Source organism: Scheffersomyces stipitis, chromosome 4, assembly GCF_000209165.1.
Source record: "Scheffersomyces stipitis CBS 6054 chromosome 4, complete sequence".
Classification (NCBI taxonomy): domain Eukaryota; kingdom Fungi; phylum Ascomycota; class Pichiomycetes; order Serinales; family Debaryomycetaceae; genus Scheffersomyces; species Scheffersomyces stipitis.
The window spans coordinates 944,218-968,993 of NC_009044.1; the positions used below are offsets into that span (position 1 = coordinate 944,218).

At 41.4% G+C, this 24,776-nt stretch overlaps 13 protein-coding genes across 13 annotated transcripts; 4 read left to right on the forward strand and 9 right to left on the reverse strand. All coding sequences in view use genetic code 12, as the record gives it.

Annotated features, from left to right (window-relative positions):
* Window positions 1-129: 129 nt before the first annotated feature.
* Window positions 130-735, reverse strand: PICST_31495 (NADH:quinone oxidoreductase; the record flags this gene model as incomplete). Its single annotated transcript, XM_001384448.1, has 1 exon — window positions 130-735. One exon carries the CDS (start codon window positions 733-735, stop codon window positions 130-132), a length of 606 nt encoding a protein of 201 aa, XP_001384485.1.
* Window positions 736-1,522: 787 nt separating this feature from the next.
* On the reverse strand, window positions 1,523-2,131 carry PICST_44845 (NADH:quinone oxidoreductase; the record flags this gene model as incomplete). Its single annotated transcript, XM_001384449.1, has 1 exon — window positions 1,523-2,131. One exon carries the CDS (start codon window positions 2,129-2,131, stop codon window positions 1,523-1,525), a length of 609 nt encoding a protein of 202 aa, XP_001384486.1.
* Window positions 2,132-3,733: 1,602 nt separating this feature from the next.
* DAL7 (putative MFS allantoate transporter) lies at window positions 3,734-5,675 on the forward strand. Its single transcript, XM_001384099.1, has one exon. The coding sequence runs from the start codon at window positions 4,068-4,070 to the stop codon at window positions 5,628-5,630; it is 1,563 nt and encodes a 520-aa protein (XP_001384136.2). The 5' UTR covers window positions 3,734-4,067; the 3' UTR covers window positions 5,631-5,675.
* Window positions 5,676-5,682: 7 nt separating this feature from the next.
* On the reverse strand, window positions 5,683-6,603 carry AKR2 (Aldo/keto reductase; the record flags this gene model as incomplete). The annotated part of the gene is made up of 1 exon (XM_001384450.1): window positions 5,683-6,603. The coding sequence occupies one exon, from the start codon at window positions 6,601-6,603 to the stop codon at window positions 5,683-5,685; it is 921 nt and encodes a 306-aa protein (XP_001384487.2).
* Window positions 6,604-7,188: 585 nt separating this feature from the next.
* AKR1 (Protein with similarity to aldo-keto reductases) lies at window positions 7,189-8,148 on the reverse strand (the record flags this gene model as incomplete). Its single annotated transcript, XM_001384451.1, has 1 exon — window positions 7,189-8,148. The coding sequence occupies one exon, from the start codon at window positions 8,146-8,148 to the stop codon at window positions 7,189-7,191; it is 960 nt and encodes a 319-aa protein (XP_001384488.2).
* Window positions 8,149-8,874: 726 nt separating this feature from the next.
* Window positions 8,875-9,912, forward strand: PICST_67584 (Gtp-binding protein of the rab family). The gene has a single exon (XM_001384100.1). It carries the CDS (start codon window positions 9,027-9,029, stop codon window positions 9,672-9,674), a length of 648 nt encoding a protein of 215 aa, XP_001384137.1. The 5' UTR covers window positions 8,875-9,026; the 3' UTR covers window positions 9,675-9,912.
* Window positions 9,913-10,063: 151 nt separating this feature from the next.
* Window positions 10,064-10,741, reverse strand: PICST_21863 (predicted protein; the record flags this gene model as incomplete). The annotated part of the gene is made up of 1 exon (XM_001384452.1): window positions 10,064-10,741. A coding segment is annotated over one exon (678 nt), but the record flags the coding sequence as incomplete, so codon positions are not given.
* Window positions 10,742-11,486: 745 nt separating this feature from the next.
* On the reverse strand, window positions 11,487-13,040 carry PICST_58441 (predicted protein; the record flags this gene model as incomplete). The annotated part of the gene is made up of 2 exons (XM_001384453.1): window positions 11,487-12,086; window positions 12,126-13,040. Coding segments are annotated over 2 exons (1,515 nt in total), but the record flags the coding sequence as incomplete, so codon positions are not given.
* Window positions 13,041-13,849: 809 nt separating this feature from the next.
* TEF3 (translational elongation factor EF-1 alpha) lies at window positions 13,850-15,320 on the reverse strand. Its single transcript, XM_001384454.1, has one exon. It carries the CDS (start codon window positions 15,312-15,314, stop codon window positions 13,938-13,940), a length of 1,377 nt encoding a protein of 458 aa, XP_001384491.1. The 5' UTR covers window positions 15,315-15,320; the 3' UTR covers window positions 13,850-13,937.
* Window positions 15,321-15,922: 602 nt separating this feature from the next.
* DPB11 (DNA polymerase II complex component) lies at window positions 15,923-18,154 on the reverse strand (the record flags this gene model as incomplete). The annotated part of the gene is made up of 4 exons (XM_001384455.1): window positions 15,923-16,308; window positions 16,363-17,178; window positions 17,224-17,771; window positions 17,802-18,154. 4 exons carry the CDS (start codon window positions 18,152-18,154, stop codon window positions 15,944-15,946), a joined length of 2,082 nt encoding a protein of 693 aa, XP_001384492.2.
* A 1,132-nt stretch (window positions 18,155-19,286) lies between these two features.
* Window positions 19,287-20,486, forward strand: PICST_45970 (predicted protein; the record flags this gene model as incomplete). Its single annotated transcript, XM_001384101.1, has 1 exon — window positions 19,287-20,486. The coding sequence occupies one exon, from the start codon at window positions 19,287-19,289 to the stop codon at window positions 20,484-20,486; it is 1,200 nt and encodes a 399-aa protein (XP_001384138.2).
* A 772-nt stretch (window positions 20,487-21,258) lies between these two features.
* MAG1 (3-methyladenine DNA glycosylase) lies at window positions 21,259-22,125 on the forward strand (the record flags this gene model as incomplete). The annotated part of the gene is made up of 1 exon (XM_001384102.1): window positions 21,259-22,125. A coding segment is annotated over one exon (867 nt), but the record flags the coding sequence as incomplete, so codon positions are not given.
* Window positions 22,122-23,147, reverse strand: PICST_31507 (predicted protein; the record flags this gene model as incomplete). Its single annotated transcript, XM_001384456.1, has 1 exon — window positions 22,122-23,147. One exon carries the CDS (start codon window positions 23,145-23,147, stop codon window positions 22,122-22,124), a length of 1,026 nt encoding a protein of 341 aa, XP_001384493.2.
* Between the last annotated feature and the right edge of the window lie 1,629 nt (window positions 23,148-24,776).

Consider the following 24,776-nt stretch of genomic DNA (forward strand, 5'->3'; position numbering starts at 1 on the left):
AAAAAAGTCGTGCGCGCGATTATTCAAATTTCAATGCATGGATTTCCCGCTTTTTCTGTACTGCTCCTACTGAAATGGCTGCGAAAAAAAGTAGATATATGTAAAAAAATGTGAACTCTTAGATATATATTAACTGAATTTAGTGATAGTAGTGACAAAGTCGTGACCCTGTGTCTTGGCTATGTCCTTTTCTAATTCACTCACGCTACGAGAACCGTCCGCGTCGGCAAACGTTCCAGCTCCCCAAGCAGAACCACCACGAATCTCAGCAAAGCTGTTGAGCCCTGGATGACCGTACCCAAATGGAACAAAGACAATACCATGGTGAGTCAATGTCGACAATGAATTGATCACAGTTTCTTCTTGTCCACCACCAGGAGTTGCTGTAGCCACAAACACTCCAGCAAATTTACCTCTGAGAGCTCCAGCAGCCCAAATTCCACCAGTGGCATCCCAGAACGATTTCCACTGGACTGGGAACGTTCCGAATCTGGTGGGGATACCAAACAAATAAGCGTCGTATTCTTTCAAAGTTTCGATTGTAGCTATTGGCACTTCTCTCGCGGGAGGAGCGTTAAGCTTCAAAAGAACCTCGGGTGCTAACGTCTCCGGTACCTGGAATAAATCTGCCTGGGCTCCGGCAGATTCAACTCCAACCTTAATGGAGTCCGCAAGAGTAGAGATGTGGTGGTACAATGAATAGTAGATGATTGCAACCTTTGGAGTCTTAGCCATTGTTTGAATTGTTAATTTCCTGTGATTTTGTAGCCGAAAATTCTGGTTAAAGAATGCAATTGTGCTTCCCTTTTATATCTTCGCTCAGGACTTAGGTTCTGGTGAATCTCTTTGTTCCTACATTAATGAAATTCAAGTCTTGGAAATTCTACTGACTGAACATAGAAATTACTAAAAGAGATACTTGCAACTTAAAGTTGAGGGTATAACGGAGTTTATTCCTTTACGCCTTTCGTATGTTTCCAGGCATTTCGATTTCATGATCTTGTACGGCATTTTACGGTAACAAAGATCGTCGAAGACTCAGAACTTAGAACACCGTTCCACCAACCAGGCCGCATCTCGACTAACTAAATGATAGATTGTAAAAAATAAGCAATTGAACTTGTTGTTTGCATGCGTTCCAATCCTTGGTGACTCACCGCAGAGGACTATGGAGAATCACACTTACGTCAATGATGATTCACCTCCGATAAACCATACAAGGGAAAAAACGGAACATGCTGCATTCCGATTAAGTGACCAGATTTTTAACTTCATTTTCTATCAGATCAAACCCCGACATTACTGGAGAGATTTGCAATCACTGGCTGAGCCACTTTAAAACTACGAATTGAGTTAACATCCGATAAACGCGTAGAAGCTCCTAATTCCAAATTACAAAATCGTGAAGTGTGTTCAGTAGTATAATTTACGTCTATACATATATATATATATTTAAAAATTATATAGATATAACGCTTAACTTGTTGCACTTTTTACTATCCTGAAAAAGCACGAATCTTGCCTATTCCTTAAACTTGGTGATGGTCTTGAAGAAATCGTGTCCCTGAGTCTTTGCGATTTCTTTTTCAAGTTCTGTTACTTCTCTTGAACCATCAGCCTTAGCAAAAGTACCGGCCCCCCATGGAGAACCACCATGAATTTCGTCGAAACTGGTGATACCAGGATGGCCATAGCCTAATGGAACATAGACAATTCCGTGGTGGGTCAATGTTGATAAAGAACTGATTACAGTAGTTTCTTGACCTCCACCTGGAGAACCGGTAGAGACAAATACTCCAGCATACTTCCCTCTAAGAGCTCCAGTTACCCAGAGACTACCCGTTCCATCCCAGAAGGACTTCCATTGTGCAGGGAAGTTACCATACCTGGTAGGAATACCGAACAAGAAGGCATCGTACTCTTTCAAGGTTTCATTGGTAGCAATTGGCACATCTGGTCTTGGTGGAGCCTTGAGGAGTTTGAGAATGTTGTCAGGCAAGGTTTCCGGAACCTGGAAGATATCAGCAGCTCCTCCCGCAGATTCAATTCCTGCTTTGGCAGAGTTAGCGAGAGTCGCAATATGGTGGTACAACGAATAGTAGATAATGGCTGTTCTTGGTGCGGGAACCATGGCTGAAAGTATAGTAAGGTTCAATTGAGTGCCGAAGACAGAACACAAGTCAATTGAACGCAACCGAAAGAAATATACCGGTTTGCTCTGTGAACCGGGAATTTATCCCTTATATACTGTCGTTTCGGAGAACAGTCAATTCTTCCTAACCCCATACCTTATGGTGCTGCACATGGAGAGATGCCCCAGAGTAATATTACTAACCCATTACAACTATTCATTGTATGAATTAGACATCAGAAATGAACATGTGAGACGGAGTTCCATGGTGTGATTATCAATCCTGGTTTCCCTTTATTACTATTGATTATATAAGTCTTCTAATGGGCACAATTGAGATTCCAATCTGTGGCTGTGGCCTATCCCTTAAACGAAGGAATCTGCAGAGTTTCATACCATTCCGTTACCTTTATTCGATCACACAAGACATAACCTAATCGTCAGACAAGTTTTGTGAGGCAGCTGTGTAATAATAGAATTATGCTTGGTTAGCTTTTCATTATTCTGGTTTTGCCTATTCGCTTTGCCGACTCAAAGGTAGTAAGGAACAATTTGAATCGACTCACTCCTGTGTCAGAGTATTTTCCACAATTACGCAACTACCAGCCATTAGCCTAACTTTGCAATAAATTGTCCTATTAATCGTAAATGTAACATGTATAATTTACTCATCAACCTTTTAGGTTTTGCAGACACTGTAATTGTATTTTCTAACTGGGAACATTAAGTTAAAAATAATACTTTGAACTCCAAGAATAGGATTACCCCAGGAACACCAGCGGTTAATTCTAAATTGCACCCAGTATAAGCACCAGCGTGTTTTCCAAACGAATTAACTCCACCGGATCAGAGTGGGGACGTATTATCGGACCGGATGCATTTGCTCCAAAAGGGCTGCAGGAACGAATCAGATAATAAAGTTAAAGTTGTTGACATTTATAAATGAAAAGCAAACAGAAAGAAACATGCAGAATGACAAACGGATTGACACCACTCAATGTGAAGGTGTAAACGAAAGACACATTCTACTTGAGTGTGATAGTGGCTCTTAACTACCAACGTTCGTTTGCTTGCTTCCATTGCTCAGTACAGGACTAACCGACTCGCCAACCTGTTGTCTTCGGAAACTGGAGAAAATCATGAGTTCCGAAGTCGCTGTGTGGTTGTATGCTGCATTGTAGAAGCACACAGAAGCCTCAATTCTGCAGGAGGAAATACCAGAGACCATTTAAGTGTAAAGTCCATTTAAGTAGGGACCATTTAAGTGTGAATCTCGAACACAATGATCCTACCTTGCAGTCCCACTCAATGAAACGTCTTGAATGCTACAGCCAGGTTACGATACGTCAGGGTATAAGGTTATTTTGCAATTTGTCCTACTTCAAGTTCACAATTCTTTAGAAAATAACCATTGTTGGGGAAATTAAGTTTGTCGCAAATCACTTCAAAAAATTAAACTCTTAATTTACAAAAAAAAAAAGCCAATGCCTCTGCCTCCATCACAGTCTCATTATTTGGTTTAGCCGTTGATCTTTCCGGATTCGCTTTTCAACACTATTTGTAATCCTGGTATTTCTTCATTTAGATTCCAGTGATAGCAGATAACGCTAAAACATTGTCCGCTGCAACTCTTCATCACCCCAAGACTTCCCGCCCCTTAAGCCGTTCATTTTTTCTTCACTAAATGAAATTTCACTTAGGCACTGTCTAACTACTATTTAGTATCACCTGAACACCGAGATTTCTCGGAAAGGCAGCAAATAATTTCTGCTAAAGTATCTCCTTTTCTTTCAGATTTGATAGTGTGTGTTCTTTCGTCGTTTCCGCCATCCTTCTATACGTTTCTCATTGATAGACCATTGTCTCTTGGGTCTTACGTACTTATTTAGGTGCAGAACCAGAATTTTGTCTTCCTATAGCTGTTAAATACTTCAGAATGGGTGGATGGACGATTGTTGGAGACTCTTTCAAGGGAGGTGATGTGAAGCTAGTGACTGAACATTTAATTGAACTGTCCCGGAAGTCGAATGTAGACTATGGTGCCGAATTTCTCGCTGAAAACGAACACCAATACCCTCCGGCGACCGAAGATGAAGAAAGAAGAATTATAAAAAAACTTGATTTCATCTTGGTACCGATGCTTTTCTTCACAGCGACGATGGGAGCAGTTGACAAGGTTTCCCAGGGTACAGCGGCGATTTATGGCTACATTCCGGACAATAATTTAACAGGATCTCAGTATTCCTGGCTAGGATCAATTCTTTTCCTTGGTTCCTTAGTCGGGATGTTCCCCATGTCCTTTTTCTTGCAGAGGTTTCCATTGGGAAAAGTTCTAGTAACCGCTTCACTTTTCTGGAGTAGTTTAACACTTCTATTGTGTGTTGGTAGAAGTTTCGCTGGGTTGGCTGCTATTCGGTTTCTTATGGGGTTTGTCGAATGTGCTATTGTCCCTGGGTGTACTCTTGTCTGCGGAAGATTTTATTCCAAGGGAGAAATTGCTACTCGTTTGGCTTTTGTTTTTGCCTTTGCTTCTTCAGTTATTAATGGGTTTTTGTCATGGTTGGTTGGTTATTTTCATCATTCCACAGTCCCAGCCTGGAAGTTTCTCTACATCTTGGTGGGTTCTATTTCATTTCTTTGGGGTTGTCTCATGTGGGTATATTTGCCAGATTCTCCCTTGAACGCCAAATTTCTTACCAACCAAGAAAAGGTCTACGTCGTGAGACGGATTATCAGAAAAAGCAATGGCGGTGTTCAGAATAATAATTGGGATTGGCAACAAGTCAAGGAGGCAGTTCTCGACAGCAAAACTTATGTCATATTCTTTTTCAACATTGGTATAAATATTTGCAATGGTGGTCTCTCAACGTTTTCTTCCATAATCATTTTTAACCTTGGATTTAATGCAATGAAAGCATCGTTGATGGGTATTCCAACAGGTGTCATTGCAACCCTTGCTACCATTTTCTTCACGTTTTTATGTAACAAATTCAACAACAAGCGTTGCTTGATTGCAATTATTTCACTTATACCTCCGGTTGTTGGGTCAGCTATCATATATGCCGTGGACCGGCTGAACGTGGCACCGCAATTGGTTGGTCTCTACTTGCTTTATTTCTACTTTGCTCCGTACGTCGTGATGATGTCCCTTGCCCAAGCTAACACTTCTGGAAACACCAAGAAATCTGTCACCTATTCTATCAATTATTTGGGTTATTGTGTGGGAGCTCTTATTGGCCCTCAAACTTTTAGGGCTAACCAGGCTCCAAGATACACTGGAGGTTTTATCGCCTTGCTTTGTTCTTTCCTTATTTGCATGATGTTTGCTGGCATATATTGGGCGATATGTATTTGGGAGAATTCCAAGAAATCGAGGAAGTACGACGAAAACGAAGTGTATCTGGAAAAGCCGGTGTCCAGAGATGAAAAGGAGATTGACGATGAGGAATATTACGATCTATCTGATTCCCAGCGAAAGCATTTCCGTTACACTACATAGTAATTAGAGTACAATTAATTTAATTCAACGACTTATAAGACTTTCTATCATACTAAGCTACGGGATCTTTGTACAATGTGGGATCATTACCTCCCCAAGTCAAGACATCCACCGAGTCTGGTTTATGAAGAGCTTTCGTAACATAATCAGGCAACTCAACGGAGCCCGAATCTGGCAAAGCATCCAAGTTTTGTTTGATTCTTGGTATTTGTGCCGTCTTCGCCAACACAATGAATCCTTGTATGTAACCCCATTTCAAAAGGATGTCTGGCTTCAGTATACCCGACTTAGTGGCCAATTCTGTTAACTCTGGATCACTAAACTTCTCACCACGAGTTAATGGCGAGTAGGCTTCGGGTAAGATGTTCTCCTTGAACAACCACTTGATTAACTCAGTACGAGGCAACCAAGGATGCAACTCTACTTGGTTCACCACTGGTTTTACCTTGTAACCCTCCCAATTGTAGATTTCCTCTATATGGTTAATTCCATAGTTAGAGACTCCAATTGACTTAATAAGCAAAACATCGTTTTCTACTGTATGTTCTTGTAAAGCCTTCCAGGTTTCTAATCTTCTTTTCTTGTCAGACAATGGCGAATGAACCAAAATCAAGTCCACATACCCAAGTGACTCCTTAACATCATCAGCAATCTGTTGGATCTGCTTCTTGGTCTTATCGTAGCCATGTGCACCGTTGGTGATCTTGGTGGTGAAGTAAACGTCCAGACGCTTGACTTCAGGATGATCCTTCAAGAAATTGGCGATACCTTGGGCTGATTCTTTTTCGTTGTTGTAGCCTACTGCGGAATCGATATGTCTGTAACCAGCTGCAAGAGCCTGGTACACCAAGTCAGCGGCACTAGCAACCTCAATCTCATAAACTCCGAATCCTGCAACAGGAATTTCGGTGCCGTTGTTCAACTTGAGCTTGGTCAGCTTGGTAATTGGAGCGGAGCTGATTATAGAAGACATTATAGTGAAGTATCAAATTTGATGGAAAGTTTCGCGATTGCAAGATATTCAAAATCAGAATTATAATTCGAATTGATTTCTGGCAATTTGGCTATTTCAACATTTCATGGGAAATACCGCTGATTTTTATAGTTCCCCAGATTTCCAACTGTGTGGCTTTTACGAAATCTGATGCCATACAATGGTTATGATTCGCATTTGAAAAATCTCTCCATAGTGACATTTGATGGCTTGGTGCGTTTTATTTTCTGTACTACACCAGGGGCAAAACAAACAACCCCACAATTGCAGCTGAGAGGAAATATGTGGAGGCAAACTATAGGGGTTCAGTTTTGTTGGAGCAGTTCGAAACGGCAAGATTGGGGGAAAGATAGAAGTCCAAATCTCACAATTTAGATTTTTTTGACGGCGGGTTTGCCGTATTGGGAAATGTCTCCGAGTTGTATCATTATTTTATAAGAAGGTTGCAACATATGATGAGCTGCTACAGCTGCAAATAAAATGTGAAAAATATCAAAGCCTCTTTATTACTAATACTAAATAACACAAACTTTACGTTCTAATCTTATATTAAGCATTTCAGCTCTAAATGTCGCCGTCCTTGTAGAGAGTAGGATCGACATTATCCCAAGTCAAGACGACATGAGAGTCCGGCTTGTCTAGAGCTTCCAATACAGACAGTGGCAACTCGATCTTGCCCAAGTTTGAAGTTTCACCGAGTATGTCATTGTTTCCCTTCGGCAAGATGTTGAGATTTTGAGCAATTCTTTCCTCTTTCTCAGTCTTAACTAAAACGACAAATCCCTGTAAATAGGACCACTTAATGAGGATTTCGATTTTAGAGATGCCCGACTTCTTTTCCAATTCCAATAATTCTGGATCGTTCAACATGTAACCTTGAGTCAAGGGAGAGTATGCTTCGGCAAGTATATCGTGCTTACACAAGTATTCACGCAATTCCAAGCGCGGCAACCATGGGTGCAATTCCAATTGGTTAAGCACAGGCTTCACTAATAAACCATCCCAGTTCAAGATTTCTTCCAAATGGTCGACTCCGAAGTTGGAAACTCCGATGGAGCGAATGTTTAGCACTTCGTTCTGTGGGTGCAAAACGAATTCTTGCAACGCTTTCCAAGTGCCCAATCTTCTTTCCTTGTTGGATTTTGGCGAGTGGAGCAAGACCAAATCGAGATAGCCAAGCGATTCCTTAATTTCACTAGCAATAAGAGCAATCTCCTTCTTGGTTTCTTCGTACCCATGCGCATCGTTAGTCAACTTTGTAGTGAACCAGATGTCTTCACGCTTAACTTCCGGGTGATCTTTGAGGAACTCCGCAATAGCCTGTGCTGCCAGTCTTTGGTTGCCGTAGTATACAGCACTGTCAATGTGTCTGTAACCGGCTTCCAAAGCTTTGTAGACCAAGTGTTTCGATTGTTCATCGGGACATAAGTAAAGACCATATCCGGCAACCGGAATATGTTGTCCGTTATTCAACTTGTAGGTGCTTTGTTGGGTCAATTGGATCAGGGTAGTGAGGTTGGACATTTCTGTAGATGTTTGTTATAGATGCTTAAGAATAGTTGCCATGATTCTTGACTTTTGAAGGATTCATTCAGGTATTAATAGTACCCCACCATCACTGAAACTGAGGCCTCGGAACTACCTGGATCGGCAAGTTTCTCGCCAGTCTGGAACCCCGGATTTCAAGCAATGCCTCATATGGCTGTTTCACGTGACAACCAACAGGTTCGGAAGATTACCACGAATCTTTGCGAGATGTGCTGGGTGAGGGCATGAGTCACGCAGTGTCCAGTGAGGTCTGATATAGTCGTCGTGTGTTCGGAAGGTTCTTATAATGAAAGAGTAATACCGAAAATCTTTTTTATGCGGAAGGATTATGAGGAAGAGCTTGAAAAATTTAAGAACTGAAGAGCTTCCAAGAAATGTCTAGAGAAATCGCATAAATAGCGCGAAAATAAGCAAAAGAATTGTGTAAAAAACTATAAATAGAAGTGAGAATAAGACATTAGTCATATGCTAACTACGTCAATCATACTGGTCCAACATCGATACTAATAGCATTAACATCCATATTTCTAGCCTAAGGAGCTCCAAAACTATTTCTAGGCTCTGGTCCTTCGCGACCTGCATGTAAAATAGATAACATTAAATTGATTCCTGCAGATTGCAATACACTCAGCAAGCAATTTCTGGGAGATACAATGGGAAATAGACATTATCGCTAGGCGAGTCAGGCTTTAGTGACAGCATCATTAACAGCACTGTTGTGTAGAAGGTTACAATCTTAGTGGTTATAACAGATTGCAAAAGCGGCAGATTACTAAACTGCATACTCCAGCTATCAACAGTTTTTATTGTTTCTTTTACATTTATCGTATTCATTTGTTTTCTTGTATTGCACCATGTCTGGCAGAAAAAAGACCTTGTTGAAGGTGATCATCTTGGGAGACTCAGGCGTGGGAAAGACGTCTTTGATGCAGCAATTTGTCAACAACAAGTTCTCGCATCAGTACAAGGCAACCATTGGGGCCGATTTCCTCACCAAGGAGATTTCCATTGACGGCAATAAACAGGTGACATTACAGATTTGGGACACCGCAGGTCAGGAACGATTCCAGAGCTTGGGTGTAGCCTTCTACAGAGGTGCCGACTGCTGTGTATTGTGTTACGATGTGACCAATGAGAAGTCGTTGAACAACTTAACCTCGTGGAAGGATGAGTTTTTGGTTCAATCCAACGTCTCCAATCCCCAGGATTTCCCATTCATCATAATAGGTAACAAGATCGATGTAGATGAAGCCAAGAAGATTCCGTCGTTGCAGAAGAAGTTGCAGAACATCACCAACAACCAGTTGGGAGGCTTGAACTACCCCGTATTTGAGACTAGTGCTAAGGATGGCATCAATGTTGAAGCAGCCTTTGAAGTCATCGCGAAGATGGCTTTGCAACAGGAAGAATTAAATGATGCTAATGGCAATGATGTATCCGATGACTATAACGATGCCATCAACATCCACTTGGAAAGTGAATCCAGTGGATGTGCTTGTTAATGCGGTAGATAGACACTATGACTAATATTGTATGATACTTTATCTTTGGTATATCTATTTCACATGTCTGTGATACATGTCTATTGGATTTCTACGATTTTTATCTGAACATGTCCAGTGTCAAAGTCTCCCAGCTTCGAATCTAATTAAATCTACATTCAGTTCACCATACTATTACATAGAATTTGTCTTTTGTATAGTCATACAACTTTTGCAATATTACAATGATAATAACCTGATATACTATAATATAAATTATACAACTCGTAACGTCTCATGCTATCAATTTGTGTTGTTAGACTAACGACATATTATACAATACACCATAGAATAGAAGATGTTTCGCATATAATACGATACTACAATACTCCATACTGCTACTTGGTAAGGTTTTTGACACAGAAGCAGAGGATCTTGACAAGGATGTTGGACACATCGGAGTTCTGGCCCTGGCCTCCTTGTTGCTGGTAGTAACCAGGCTGTCCACCTTGTTGTTGCTGTTGGTACTGGGGCTGGCCAGAGCCATGGTAAGCAGCTTGTGGTTGCGAAACTGGCCCCCAGTGGTTTGGAACCTGTGAAGACTGGGTATTGGTCAAGTCGATAACCAAGACTCCTGAGTTATGTGGATCGAGTTTATGTTTTAAGTTGCACTCGTCACACATCTGGTCGATGGCTGGTTTCAACTTGGCTATACCATTGGCTGAATGTAACCCTTTACCTACAATTACTCTCAAGTGCGACTGATTGGTCCTGATGTCGTTGGCTATTCTGTTCTGCAAGATATACTCGGCTTCCTTGACATATAAGCCGTGAAGATCGATTTCATCTGGGCCAGAGTCGGCGTTATTCTCCCGAAACACATACTCCGCTGCTTGACGATTATAGCCTTCAGCTTCATCTACAATCTGCTTTGCTTTCTCACTCAACTCGTGTGCCTTTTGTTTGTCGCCGCTTTTATATGCCTGTTGCGACTGTTGACTGAGTTGGTTCCTTTTCTTGTACAAGTCGTCAGCTTTGGCACGGAGCTTCTTGTACTCCCCATCGGTGGCATGATTGTAGTCACGTTCGTCTCCTCCTAAACGTACACCTCTATCAAGATAGTCCGTCATTTTCGTGTTTGTGTAGTCTTCCTTTTTTTCTGCTACAAAGCCAAAATCTTCTGTTGCTTCTGCTCTGTTCCACCTCTATAAAGCAACGGTCCTTATCAAGCTGACGGCCATAATTCGAGTCTGAATGGAGAATTTCAAGTTAAAGCCGTTGATGATGTTTACCTCGGCCTGTGCAGTACAGGTTTATTCTCTATCAGGTACCAGGAGATTAAGTACAGGAACTATAGATAGAGAGCTACAAGCCAACTGCTACACTCTTCTTAAGCAAGAATACTAGAGATGTCCTATTGCCTATATATACACTGTTCATAGCAAGCAGCAATGTAGTCATCAAATCATGCACCTTTTGTCTCTACCCATTTTTTTCTCTCACAGCTCAGTATCCTACCAGGCTCAAATAGCGTACTTGACTAGAATCGTGATCACGGAGGGCTCTGAAATCAGGTGGATCTCCATTTGGTTCAAATGGATCTCCTCCACAGCCCGCACCAGCACAGCCTTTAACACCCATGCAATTCTTCATGAAGTCTCGAACTGTAGAACACAATCCATTATCGTAGAGCTGACACGAAGTCTTCGCTATTGGCCCCAAAGGAGGTACAACAAACAAGTACGGATAGAAATAGTAGTCTGTTAGTTTGGGCATCTGCCATGGCAATGATTCGCCTGACTTCTTATCCTTATACTTCTTTTCAAGCCATTTTCTTCTTTCCTCAGCGTACGTATTAGGAATACAAATGGCATTGTGAATGCTGATGTGCGTAATCCCAATACCATTCATGAATAAAGGACTGGACTGCGTTTCGGCCAACTTTGCTTCAATCTTCTTCTTGCCGAATATCGACTTCAATTTCGACTGGCTCTTACTCCTCAACAGAAGACAATACCAACAATGGCAGAGCGAGTAGTCTTGTTTAAACCGATACTTGTAATAGCGGGCCGTTTTCTCAAAACAGTCGTCTAGTCTTCCTTCTTCTACTTTGTCGTCATGGTCAATGACAGCCTCTCTTTCTGTACTCTGGCAATCTGTAAAATAGTAGTACATTGACAATTGGTGAGTATGCCAGATTAGGTCAATGTCTAGAGTCGGAACCAACATGAGCCTATGCTCATACGATGTCAATAACTTAAAAAATCTACTGTATCGAATAACGGACTCAGCCAACCCTTCTTGGATCAACGGAGAATGAAGCCAATCGATCTCGTTCATCTTTTTGACGAACCGTTCTTGTCTTAGAACGCAACCAACCAAGTCTTCACATATTAGGATTCCACGAGCCACCGTATGACTAATCAAATTCATCTGTAGGTAGAGTCTGAGTAGTATTCTCATACGGTTAACATATTTCTTGTCTGATGATGCTTTAGCGATGGTATCTTCAAGGGTCCTGGTACCGATGCTATTAAGTGCTAATCTGGTGAACTCTTTCTTGATGAAATTGTTTATTTTAACCGGATTACGTGGCCTGAAGTACTTATCAGAGATAACATTGGAGAAGTATTTATACAACCCTGGCAAGGGTATATCTGATCGAACGTCAGCATACAACTGACGCTTGCGCAATTCTTCATGGGTTATGATATCACTGAATTGGCATCTACATTTGCCATAGTTAATCTTCTGCTTGAAACCATCGTCTGCAAACCCAGTAGAAGCATCATTGGTGTAAGGAATATCCTTCAAGATGATTTGATCGCAAGAAGGACAACTGATTGAAACCAACTGTTCATACATCGCGAAGTTGTCCATGTCATAGATCAAGTCGGTGGGCTCCACCGTAAAGGATGAAACCACATCCAAGTAGTTGTCTTTTAAGACTTCTGATGGTTTGTAGACAAAACTGTCATTATCTATAGAATCACTAAGCCTCTTCAAAGGTAAGGGAAACATTCCAAACGGCAAGATGTCATTTCTGACACAATTATCATAGAAGCTCTTCGGATTCAACAAGAAGGCATGCCACACCATGACTACATCCAAGGGAGGTATCAAACTATCTAAGGTCTTTATGAATCTGTTGCTTCTGGCAGTGTCAAATATATTCCTTTCGTCAAATGGTGAATTCGGCTCAAGATTGTGGTACTCTTTCAATGCCGTAATGAAGATGATAAACCGTCTCACTGCATTCGTAATGAATACTTGCCACACCTTAATGGAATACCTTGGCTCTAAACTCTCATCTACGATTGAATCTCTCAACACGGCAAACGCTTTAAGCAACTTTAAATGAGCGATTGTATCTGCCAAAGTGGGGATGTGATCAAGATGTTCTCCGTCTGAGTCTACATCCTTGTTCTTCTTTTTGCTTTTCGTGGTAGTCTCGTTGATATTGCTATTTGGAGGAGTGTGTTCTTCCAAATGTGCATATCTAAAGCTGAAAAAGTCTCTTGGCATCAGCTTGTCGAGGATCTTGACAAAGTCCTTGAACAGCTCCTCTCCTGTGCTCATGATTAATGCTTCCGACTGGTTTGGAAAAATCTCAGACCTCGCAATTTGCCAAATTCGTACTTCATTAAATACTACATTGTTCACTTAGCACTATATCCTTGCAGCTTAAAGTGAGACCACCATATAAACAAGTTCGCTGACTTCTCGGCTTATCTATAGCATGATTACTAATTGTATGCTAGTTTCACAGGACATTTCATTAGCTGACTAGGATGAATAACCAAAAACGAAATGTTACTGAAACATACAACCGTCCCAGAACAGTACTTCCTAGAAGGATTAAGATAATTTCTCCGAAAATTGTACATAAAGTTGATCCGAAAATTGCTGAAATCAGACAATATGAACAATAATAAACTGCAATCCCCCGCGTTTAGCTATCAGATATGGATAGTCTTATACACGAACGTATTGCTATTATCCATAAACAGAAATCTACCCGTGGTAGTACTTCAAAATACTACGCAACTTTTACAGGCACCAAATAGTGTTTCAATTGAAGCAGACCATGCAAAAGTCCCAACGCAACTGTACAATTGCATGAAACTGATAGTCCACTATTAGTGATCTCAAATTGAAGCTACACCAACAGGTTCTACTTTTCTACTCTATGCTTTACAAAGACATATACTTCAAAGAACTATATTCATCAATAAACTATACAATAATAAACATAAATATTAATTTTCAGTCTATTCAGTCAGTTTACTTCTTACCAGCCTTGACAGCAGCCTTGGTAACCTTACCAGCCTTGTCAGACTTTTCAACAGACTTGATGACACCGACGGCAACGGTTTGTCTCATGTCTCTGACGGCGAATCTACCTAAAGGTGGGTAGTCAGTGAAGGCTTCAACACACATTGGCTTGGTTGGGACCATCTTGACGATAGCAGCATCACCGGACTTGACGAACTTAGGGTTTTCTTCCAACTTCTTACCAGTTCTTCTGTCGATCTTTTCAATCAAGGTGTCGAACTTACAAGCAATGTGGGCAGTGTGACAATCCAAGACTGGAGAGTAACCAGAGGAGATTTGACCTGGGTGGTTCAAGACGATAACTTGAGCGTTGAAAGATTCAGCAGCCTTTGGTGGGTCGTTCTTGGAGTCACCACAGACGTTACCTCTTCTGATTTCCTTGACGGAAACGTTCTTGACGTTGAAACCAACGTTGTCACCTGGGACACCTTCAGTCAATTGTTCGTGGTGCATTTCGACGGACTTGACTTCAGTGGTGACACCAGCTGGGGCAAAGGTGACAACCATACCGGCCTTGATGATACCGGTTTCAACTCTACCGACTGGCACCGTACCAATACCACCGATCTTGTAAACATCTTGCAATGGCAATCTCAATGGCTTGTCGGTTGGTCTCGAAGGTGGTTCGATAGCGTCAATGGCTTCCAACAAGGTCTTACCAGAGGACTTACCGGCCTTGGTTTCCTTTTCCCAACCCTTGTACCATGGGCAGTTTGGAGATGGTTCAATCATGTTGTCACCGTTCCAACCAGAGATTGGGACGAATGGAACAGTCTTTGGGTTGTAACCGACCTTCTTGACGAAGTTAGAGGTTTCCTTGACGATTTCTTCGAATCTGTTCTTGTCCCACTTGACGGAGTCCATCTTGTTGACAGCAACAATCAATTGCTTAACACCCAAGGTGTAGGCAAGCAAAGCGTGTTCTCTGGTTTGACCGTCCTTGGAGATACCAGCTTCGAATTCACCGGTACCACCAGCGATAATCAAAATAGCACAGTCAGCTTGGGAAGTACCAGTGATCATGTTCTTGATGAAATCTCTGTGACCTGGAGCATCAATGACGGTGACGTGGTACTTTGGAGTTTCGAACTTCCACAAAGCGATATCGATGGTGATACCTCTTTCTCTTTCAGCCTTAAGTTTGTCCAAAACCCAAGCGTACTTGAAAGAACCCTTACCCAATTCAGCGGCTTCCTTTTCGAACTTTTCAATGGTTCTCTTGTCGATACCACCACACTTGAAGATCAAGTGTCCGGTGGTGGTGGACTTACCAGAGTCGACGTGACCAATAACAACGACGTTAACGTGAGTCTTTTCCTTACCCATTTTGATTGATGTATTTAAAGATATACTGAAGAAGAAAAAGGAAAAAATTGTTTCCGAAAGAGAAGGAAGCCCTCATATATATTTAAATGGGTGGGTACCATGGGGATCTGCGTATGCGCGAGAAAATTTTTTTTCGGGTAACCAAACACGATGAGACGGCAAGTTCCAGTTTTGGTGGTGCGCGTGACAACTTCTCATGTGCACGTGAGAAAATGTATGTATTCCTAGGGCACCAGCCCTCATCAGATTTCAAACTGATGGCATTTCCTCAAATTTCACCTCTACAGTCGCATTGGATTCTCCAGCAACTAGATATCTGTAATTTCAACATAGATATAGACACAAGTTCTATATGTAGACATGGCCAAGTCAATACGTATTGTGCCGATATCGGTTCATTAAACTCAATCGTATTTTTCAATCATTATGGCAATTCTTTTCTGCTCCAATCCATCCTCTCTTATTAGACTTTTTGCTCTTTTCTACATCTACTAAATATAGATAATTATAGTAATAGTACAGAATTACTTGATTCCGGTATATGTACATAGTATAATCAGGAATTTGCACCCATTCAAATTGTTTCTTCTGTCTAGCGTTTTTGCTTTCCATTTTGGATGTTTCTTCTTCTACTTACTATATTTACCTGTCATCCTGGAACTTCTTCGGGAAGTCTTGGATTTACTCCTAGTATTGTTCTCTTTGTCTAGTTCCAGTTGCACTTCTGACTCTCCCAACTTTTTCAATAATTCTTCATTATTTCTGAGAGAATCATAATCCTGGTATCTGACCTGGGTTAACACCTCGTCATCTTCAATATTCGTTACGTCGTTATCGTCCATCATTTTCTCGTCTTCCGACTGCTGAGCAGCTTCTGCGACTCGAGTCAACTTTGCTGTAATTGACTCTGGCGATTGCCGTCCCACCAATCTTCCATACTTCTGTTTCTTTGTGCTGTTTCTTCTTGGAGATGGCAACTTCATAATACTGTCATCTTCGTCAAGCTTCCTTTTTGTAGCATCTTCGCGATCTTCTGGTTCTATCGAACCTCCATTATCAATGGTCTGCTCTGCTTCTTCCGGATGCATGTTTTGCACATACTCCAACAACGACTTGGGTCTGCTGTAGTTTTTGGGTGCAAAAATACACCAGGTCAAGTCCAACAAGTCCGGCATCACTGGCACCTCTCTGTTCACACTTAATTCTAATATTTCCCATAGATACGATATTGATACAATGGGGATTTCCCACTTCTTGGCGGCATTGATCTTGTTCTTGGACGAAATAACAGACACCGAGGAAGTACCAGATTGGTAGGTGGGACAATTGGTGATGTCTGGATACTTGTATTGGAACAATTTGGGAGAATTCTTGCTAAGATTTGTCTTGAACAAGTTGATGTTGATGATCAACAAGTCTCTTTTCGACGTCAAGGTTTCACAGAACTCGAATCCAAGATTGTTGATGAGCTTTTCGATATGTAGAAGTTCAATTCCAGTAAACCCAGTAATACAGATTTTGAACTTCTTGTTCGAGCTAATCATGCCCTTCAAGGGTTGACTCCATCTGTCGATTACAGCACTACTGTAGAAAATAGATCGTTCTATAAACCATTCGGTTACCACTTTTATATCTCCATCACTGATCTTGGATTTTATCAGTGGTGCTAGAATTTTGAGCATCATCAGCGACTGCGAGCCATTAGCTGCTGGTAGGATGATATGCGTGATTGTGCTGTCCATAGTGTCTGTGCTTATTTCACCGCCGTGATTTGCTATAGCCTGTGAGAGCAAGTTCGCCTGATGATCTGTGAACCCGATCAATAGAAAGTTGTAGCCCAGAAACAACAGTCTCTGCTGGAGCTCTTTCTGTTCTTGTATACTTCGTTTCTCCATGAATGAAGATGTACGTATAGTCTCCTTTTCGATAATAGAAGATTTCGGGACGCTAAGATCAGATTCAGGCTCATCATCCCACAAAGAATCACGGACAAAACGACGTGTTTGCTGTCTCGTATGGTCCATGATAGAATTCCATATTTCTGCATTTTTCTTCAAAGGTTTCTTAGTCTTTTCTGCTTGGAATTCATTAGCATCGACAGCTACGGAAGCCACAGTACTTTGTTCGGGTTGGGTTTTGGCTAAAATAAGTTGTTTCCATACTTTAGATCCAGATTCGTAAAGAGTTTTAGTGTCTTCAGACAACTTATAATCTTCCATGTCGAGTGCAGCCCCTCGAATGAGGCTATCGTGTATCCAAAGAGGGTGAACTACGGGGATTCTCCACTCTACAGCCTTTGAATATCGTTTACCTCCTGTTTGTGTGGTGACGATACAAGAATTGCTATTAGTGAGCGAGTCCGCTGGTTTTCCACCGTTTTTCGCCACTTCAGAAGCCAAAGATCTGTACATGAAATAGTCTGAAAGTGATTCTTTGCTTGCTGGTTTCTTGCGGAAACTGCTATTGGTAAACAAATGGCTCCAGTACGAATCAGACAGTTCAATACGGGAAATGCAAATGGACAACCCAGAGAATACGGGCTGCTTGTAGGAGAGTATCTGTAGCTTTTCAGAATCATCATCATCTCCTCTGATCCAGCAGTCGTAGAGCTCAAGGATCGAGTCCTCCGTAAGAAATGTCACGTCGTAACGTTCTTTGATACAGAATTGGTATTTTGCCGTGTCTCTATCCCCCACCAAGAGAAACCGCACATCGCTCATAAGATCACTATAATGGATACCACCGAGAGCAGCGATTTTTTCAGCAATCTCTTCTCGTTTTTTGGCCTTGATTCCAGTACAGCAGAAGGAAAGACCGTCGAGCGGTTTCTTATTGGCCATCTTTACAGGGCATAACACAAGCGGAAGGTGAGCTGAAGTGGATCTTGAATTGTAGATTCGTATTTCATTACATTCAAGATTGTTCTACAGAAGTGCTGCATAGACGCGTATAACTTGGTCGACGGCACATTAGAGATGGCAGAACCACAGAAGCACACGATGTGTTTACGGGAACGAGATCAGACGGCTGCCAGAGATAACGATTGTGCAGATTTGACATTTCTTCTATTACTCAATTGTGCAATACTGAAGAGTAGAATATAGTATATCCAAAATATTCAAGCTTTGGCCATGAAACTAACATTTAGTTTTGTATGCGAATAGAAGTGAAGAGATAAACTGTTTGAGTTATGCGTTTTATCAAATATGTGTCTTCACTATACCTCTAAGTAGTTCTACTGGCAGATGCATATCACTCTCTCTCAATATAACATACCCATCGACTTTACGTTGGAATTACTAGCGTCTCTTCATTGGACCTTATAGTCATATAGATTCGTGGTCGCACGTCCCTCTGCTGCTGCGTCCTTGTTTGCACCCATTTTCCGGTCATGAACTGAACCTTGCTTATCTGATAATTGAACGATAATTGACTTTGGAAAGTCATACTTTATAGACCACTTCACTATATACTCAAAAATTGTAGTAGCTCCACACATATGTTCGCCAATTTTATCAATTTCTAAAAAGTTTGCAGACATAATAGAAAAAATATTTCACGATTGCAACTTCTGATTCATCAATTGTCTCCAAACAATACAAGGTACGAAGTTAAACATCATGTTTTGGAAAAACAAATACTACAAAGGACAACTAATACCATAGCACTGTATCTGTGATATAAAACTTTTGACATTTAATCCTTCATGTGTTTCTTAGCTCATTTTTTCACTTCTTCACATTCGTATATCCTTTATATCCTCGGCAGAACTTATTTTTTCCCCAGATTGTTCGCTTGGAGTGGAGATAAGTGCCCTCTTATTTCCACTGGACGTCCATCGAATCCTAGTCCACCCATTATTCTTTTTCAGCATCCTATCTATCGACACTAAGTGCTCTCAATCTGCTCATATCGCTACAACCTCAAGCCAATCTTGAAATAAATTTGTTATCCATTCCACATCCGTTCATCATGCCTTTGACTCCTGCAACCTCACCTTTATATACCTACTCCCTCAAGACGACAGAGGCCTCCCACCCACGGCACCCGGGCTCGGTGATTCTCGAAACACCTTCGCCAAATCCGGAGGATTACAGGATGCTGTTGGTTTCCAGAAAGTACATCACAACTTCGAAAAATTTCGAAGGTAGAACACCGATCAACATCGTTTTCCTCCATGGAAATGGAATGAACAAGGGCATGTGGCATTATCACATAGACCAGTTATATCAGAAGTACAGCGGATCAAGCACATACTACCTCAATGTGGTCATTGCTTTGGACGCTGTGCATGCCGGCGATTCTGCTTTCCTCAATAGAAAGAAATTAGGAAATGTCATTGATTGGAACGATATGGCCAGAGACATACTCCAAATAGTCAAATTCCAGGAGAAGAATGTCTTTGAAGTTCCAGGAGCCATTAACCTAGCCGTTGGTCATTCTATGTCAGGAGCAGCCTTGTTGATGGCCTCTATCTGCGATCCCTACTTTTTCACAGCAGTCATGTTGGTCAACCCCGTTGCTTACCACACACCAGAAATGCGTTCTCTAGTCCAAATTGCCTACCACAACTGGATAGTTCGCAACAAAATCGTGACCAAGTTCGAAATTCCTAAAGGTATCAAATGGAGCGAACATATTCTTAAATACTACAAAAAAGTTTCGTTCTACAAGGAATTTGACGACCGAGTTCTTGAAAACATGATTGAGGATGAGATCCCAGACTTCTATGATATCAACAAAGACTACCAGGAAGTTCGCATGAAGCATGATGGAATCGGAGAGTACATTGCCTACTTTAGTGCTTACTCTTCTGTATCCCATGCCATGGAAATGTACAAGACAATCCAGACTCCAATTTATCATGTGTGGTCAGACGGCGACTCTGTACCAACCGAGGGAGTTGAATTTATCCGGAACTCGATTCCTAATGTCACTAAGATAGATTTACCTGATACAGGTCATTCTGTGAATGGGACCCATCCTGATCTCACGATTGAAAAGATCACCGAGATGATTGAGGATAGAATTGAAATTGCCGAGAAGACATCACCCTTAAACGACTTTGGATACCTAAAGAAGTACGGCAAGGACTACAAGAGTAAGCTTTTTGAATTGACGTTTTCCGAGCATATCCCTGATGTCAAGGGTCCCTTCTACAGCAAGTTCTAGAATGCAGATAGATAGTTAGTCCTAACCACCAATCTCAAGATAAGGTACAGACATTTATATAGACATTCATTGAAATTATTTATTATACGAAATTACTAAGAAGTGTGAACCGTTATGATAGTGTGAATTAGTGAAAAAAATCAATATTTTTCGCAGTCATATATGTATAAGCTTTTGTGCGACAATCTGCCCCAGAGTATTGGTTGCTTAATAATTGCGCTTGAAAATCAGATCGCAAATTCAAGTTTAATGAATTTATTTAATTCTTTAAGATCGGTATTGCTTTACCTTAAAACAAAGACAAATTTGCTAGAATTACTGATAAAGAAGCGAATTCTTTCAGATTACATTTCGTTTAGTTTGCTTTTACATACTTAGAAACATTTCTTTGTGACGTAGATCGCGTCTATTCTTACTATCAAACTCTGGCCCATCTTTCTATCTAACAGAGATCCTTTTTGCAACAATTCAAACACAATTGCAAACATTCTGCTGCAGCACATAAATCTGTCGGCATTATCTCCCTTTGTTAGAATTAGCCAAATTGCTTTGCTTGGCCAATTGTCGATTTGCTCTTACCAAACGCGTCCTCCCAATCTATTCCAAGACCATGGTAGCCTTAACCAGATCCAAGTCTGGACCCAAAGTCATCCCAGAAGTTAGAAAGGTACTTGCTTCATTCGATGATGCTATGGATGCAAAAGAAACTAAAGTGAAAGTTCCTAGGTTGAAGAAGACTAGCTCCGATTTGGGAACCCCATCCCCAAAGAAGAGCCCTAAAAAGATTAAAATTGACTATGAGGATGCTTTGCATCACATTGTCGTTCCTGATGATTATAGTCTTCCCAAAGAATTTGAAGAATTCCATGTCGCCGAGTTTGTGAAGGGCTTGAAACATGTCATAAAGCAGGACAAATCCTTGTATCGCGCGGTCGTGAGAGAAAACTTTAATTCATTTGCTAGAACTACAGAACCAAAGAAAGAGGGTCACGAATTGATTCTCAGTTACTGGTATGCATTGATTTCAAGTGTAATTGGCCAACAAATAAGTGGCCATGCTGCTCGTGCTGTCGAAAAGAAATTCAAGGATCTGTTCGGGGATGATGAAATGAACCCAGAAAACACTTTAAAAAAGTCCTTCGACGAATTGAGGGCTGTTGGATTGTCTAATATGAAGACAAAATATGTGATCAGCATCAGTGAAGCATTTAGTGACCCGAAGAACAAGCTTACCGATCCAAAATTTTACGAGGGTCCATTGGAGGAAATTGTTGAAGAATTGGTGTCATTGAAAGGTATTGGAGTTTGGTCCGCCAAGATGTTCGCAATTTTCACATTAAAGGAAATGGATGTATTTGCTGAAGATGATCTTGGTGTTGCCCGTGGCATGGCCAAATATGTTGTTCGTCGTCCTGAGGTTTTGGAAGAAGTCAAGCGCCTAGCATCAACCGACGAACAGGTCAAACTATTATTGAAGAAGAAGGCGAAGTTTGCAAAGAAAGACTCTAGACGTGACTGGACCCCTCTCCACGACGAGTACGTCAAATTGGCCGCTTTGAAATACAGTCCTTACCGTACAGCTTTGATGATGATCCTCTGGAGAATTGGTTCTACAAACCTTGATGTATTCACTAACTAAATCATCACTGAAACTAGCATTATAAATAGAGTCTTCCATCCTACTATAATTTCCTTTCGACACCCATTGAGCATATCTTCTTCTCCTCCGATGTCAATTATTCTGTTGTTCAGATCGCGCTCCAAGTCCTTTATCTTGTTAAGCTCCTTTTCTATTTCGACCAATCCGTAGTCCAAGCCTTTCTGTCTCAAGAATTTCAAGTCCTTCTCTTGAAACCCTTGGAAGTTTACTAAATAACTTATGAATTCTTCAATATTAAGTTCAATCTCGTTTTTGGGAGTAAAATTGTTTGGATCCTTATGGTCCAAACCGTATTCCTTGTAGTTATAATCTTGAAACTTAGAGCTGCTGTCAGCTCTACCTTGTTCCACTATGAGCTTGGTCCATCTCTTGAGATCGTTCTCATTTGAGGTTGTATCCTGGTAGTTGTTGATGTTCGTGGTCAAGAGCCTGTCTCTGTCAATTTGCTTCTGGGCAACAGTTGCAGCACGTGCTTTAGTGGTGAAGTAGAGGAATTCCTTGATCCATGATTTCTTCAGACTAACAGTAACACTGGGATTGAAAGAAGCAGTAGGTTCCGCAGATGTTGAAACCTGAGTTGTGGAAGCTGATAAGGTCATTGTGGTTGTATACGAAGCTGCTAAGATTTGAAGAGTAACATCTTCGAAAGAGTCTACAGCGATGCTACTAGAGGCTTGATCCACGTCGTTTTCTTCAGCAGCGTCTTTTTCGACCTGTTCTTGGTTGGGAAACCAAAAATGATGGATTTTTTCTAGAGCAGCATACTGTTTAGCTTTGCTGTAGCGAGTGTTGGGTAGCTCTCCAATGGCTTTACCAGGGACGACAGGGACGACTAGACCTTTTGGTTTGTCTGGGAGATATTGCCTAAATTTGGACTTGAAAGACGATCTGGAGAGCCTGTCCGATAAGTACTGGCGGGGGTTTTCAATTTGTTCGTCGTCAATAACAAGAGAGAGCGCCAGCGCCGAGTGAACTAGAATAAGTATGAAGACGAGGTTCATCGGTTAGCAAGTGATTGTTAGAGATTGCAAATAGACCTCCTATAGAGACTAAGAGAGCTGTTAGATACAAAACGATTGCAAAAATTCTATTTGTGGTAATAAAATTTCGCACCCAAAAAAAGAGACTACTGCTACTGAACCTCCACACATAGTCGAAGTAACAATGAGAGTTGCGGTACAATAAAACGAGAAAGACCCTGACACGGTATGCCGCAAGGACCCTGTGATATGTATGTAAGCCCTGCTGCAGAGCGTGTTTGAGCTGTCGGTTAGAATATAGAAAACAAGGCGAGCGAACTCAAAAAGCAAGTTAGCGAACAACTTGGCAAAGTTAAATAAATAAATAAATATAAACAAACAGATATCTACATTTGACAAGTAACAGGAAACAAAATCTATGAAAAAAGCAAAAACATCAACAATAACAATATCCATGACAACAACTAATACAAACTAATAGCAATTAATAGCAACTAACATTGCCAATCTCGCCCCAGGTGACGTTTCAGTTCGAACTAGGGTGCATTTCAAGGCGTTGGAACACCATCTACGAGCAGAGAAGGAAGCAGAGGCAGCATAATAATACAACCAGGTAAGATCGCGCATGGGCGATTTCTGTCAGCGTGTCCGTCATGTGAAGCCCGGATCTCTCTGAAACAGGCATCCGCTTTGTCTGAACAGAATGCTCTAAGTCTACAACAACAATAGAGAGAGTGAAAATATGGGCAAACTCCCTGGGCTCCAAAACATGGCTCCATATTAGGCAGAGGACAGGACCAAAACGGGGAGGATGGTGCACGTAATCGGAGTTGCACCAGAAACGAGGAGGGAGCGTGTCGATATTCAGGGGGCGGTTTGGAACCTTTGCGCCGCTTATGCCGGATGTGATAAGAAACAAAGAAAGAAACCAGGGTGACTAGGCAACATTAGAAAGTGAAAACTGAAGACAGAAATACTGAGGACAGTGAAGTTTCACGACACTATTTGCCAGTGAAGTAGTAGCATTCTGTTAGAGACGGAGTGACAGCTGACAGCTGACAGCAGATTTTGAAGAAATTTCCAGTGTATGGCTAGCCTGGCTAGCAAAATATGATAATTTTTATATCCGATTTATATTAATATTATTAAGTAGGTAGTCATATAGTATTTTCAGCTGGCACACTCTGGGAGTAGTAGGCCCGATTAAGCTGAGATTGTATGGATTGGGTTGAGTCTGTGTGAACGTGCATGAAATAGAAGTGAAACTTCCCAAGCCTTGATTGCTGAAATAGTTAGACTGAGCGCGAGATAGTTGACAGGAGTTTGGTGTTTGTAGTGAAGCGTAGCATGGCCAATATGTTTCCGGCAAAGTATATTCTGGCGGGGACAAGCTTGTGGTAAGTGCTGTTCTCGGAACACCAGTGCGTTTGGATTGGGAGAATTTCAAATGTTGGAGATGCACAGATGCTGCGATGAAGATTTTCAGGGACCGAATTGAACACTTGCAAACAGTAAAGCTGTGGCCAACGCCAGCCACTTTCACTCAACCATTGGCTAAGAGACATACTCGATGTACGTCTTGATCCTACCATCTCTGACAGTCTCTGGTGCCCCAGCTCTCTTGCTCTCTATTTTGCACGTTCCAGAAGC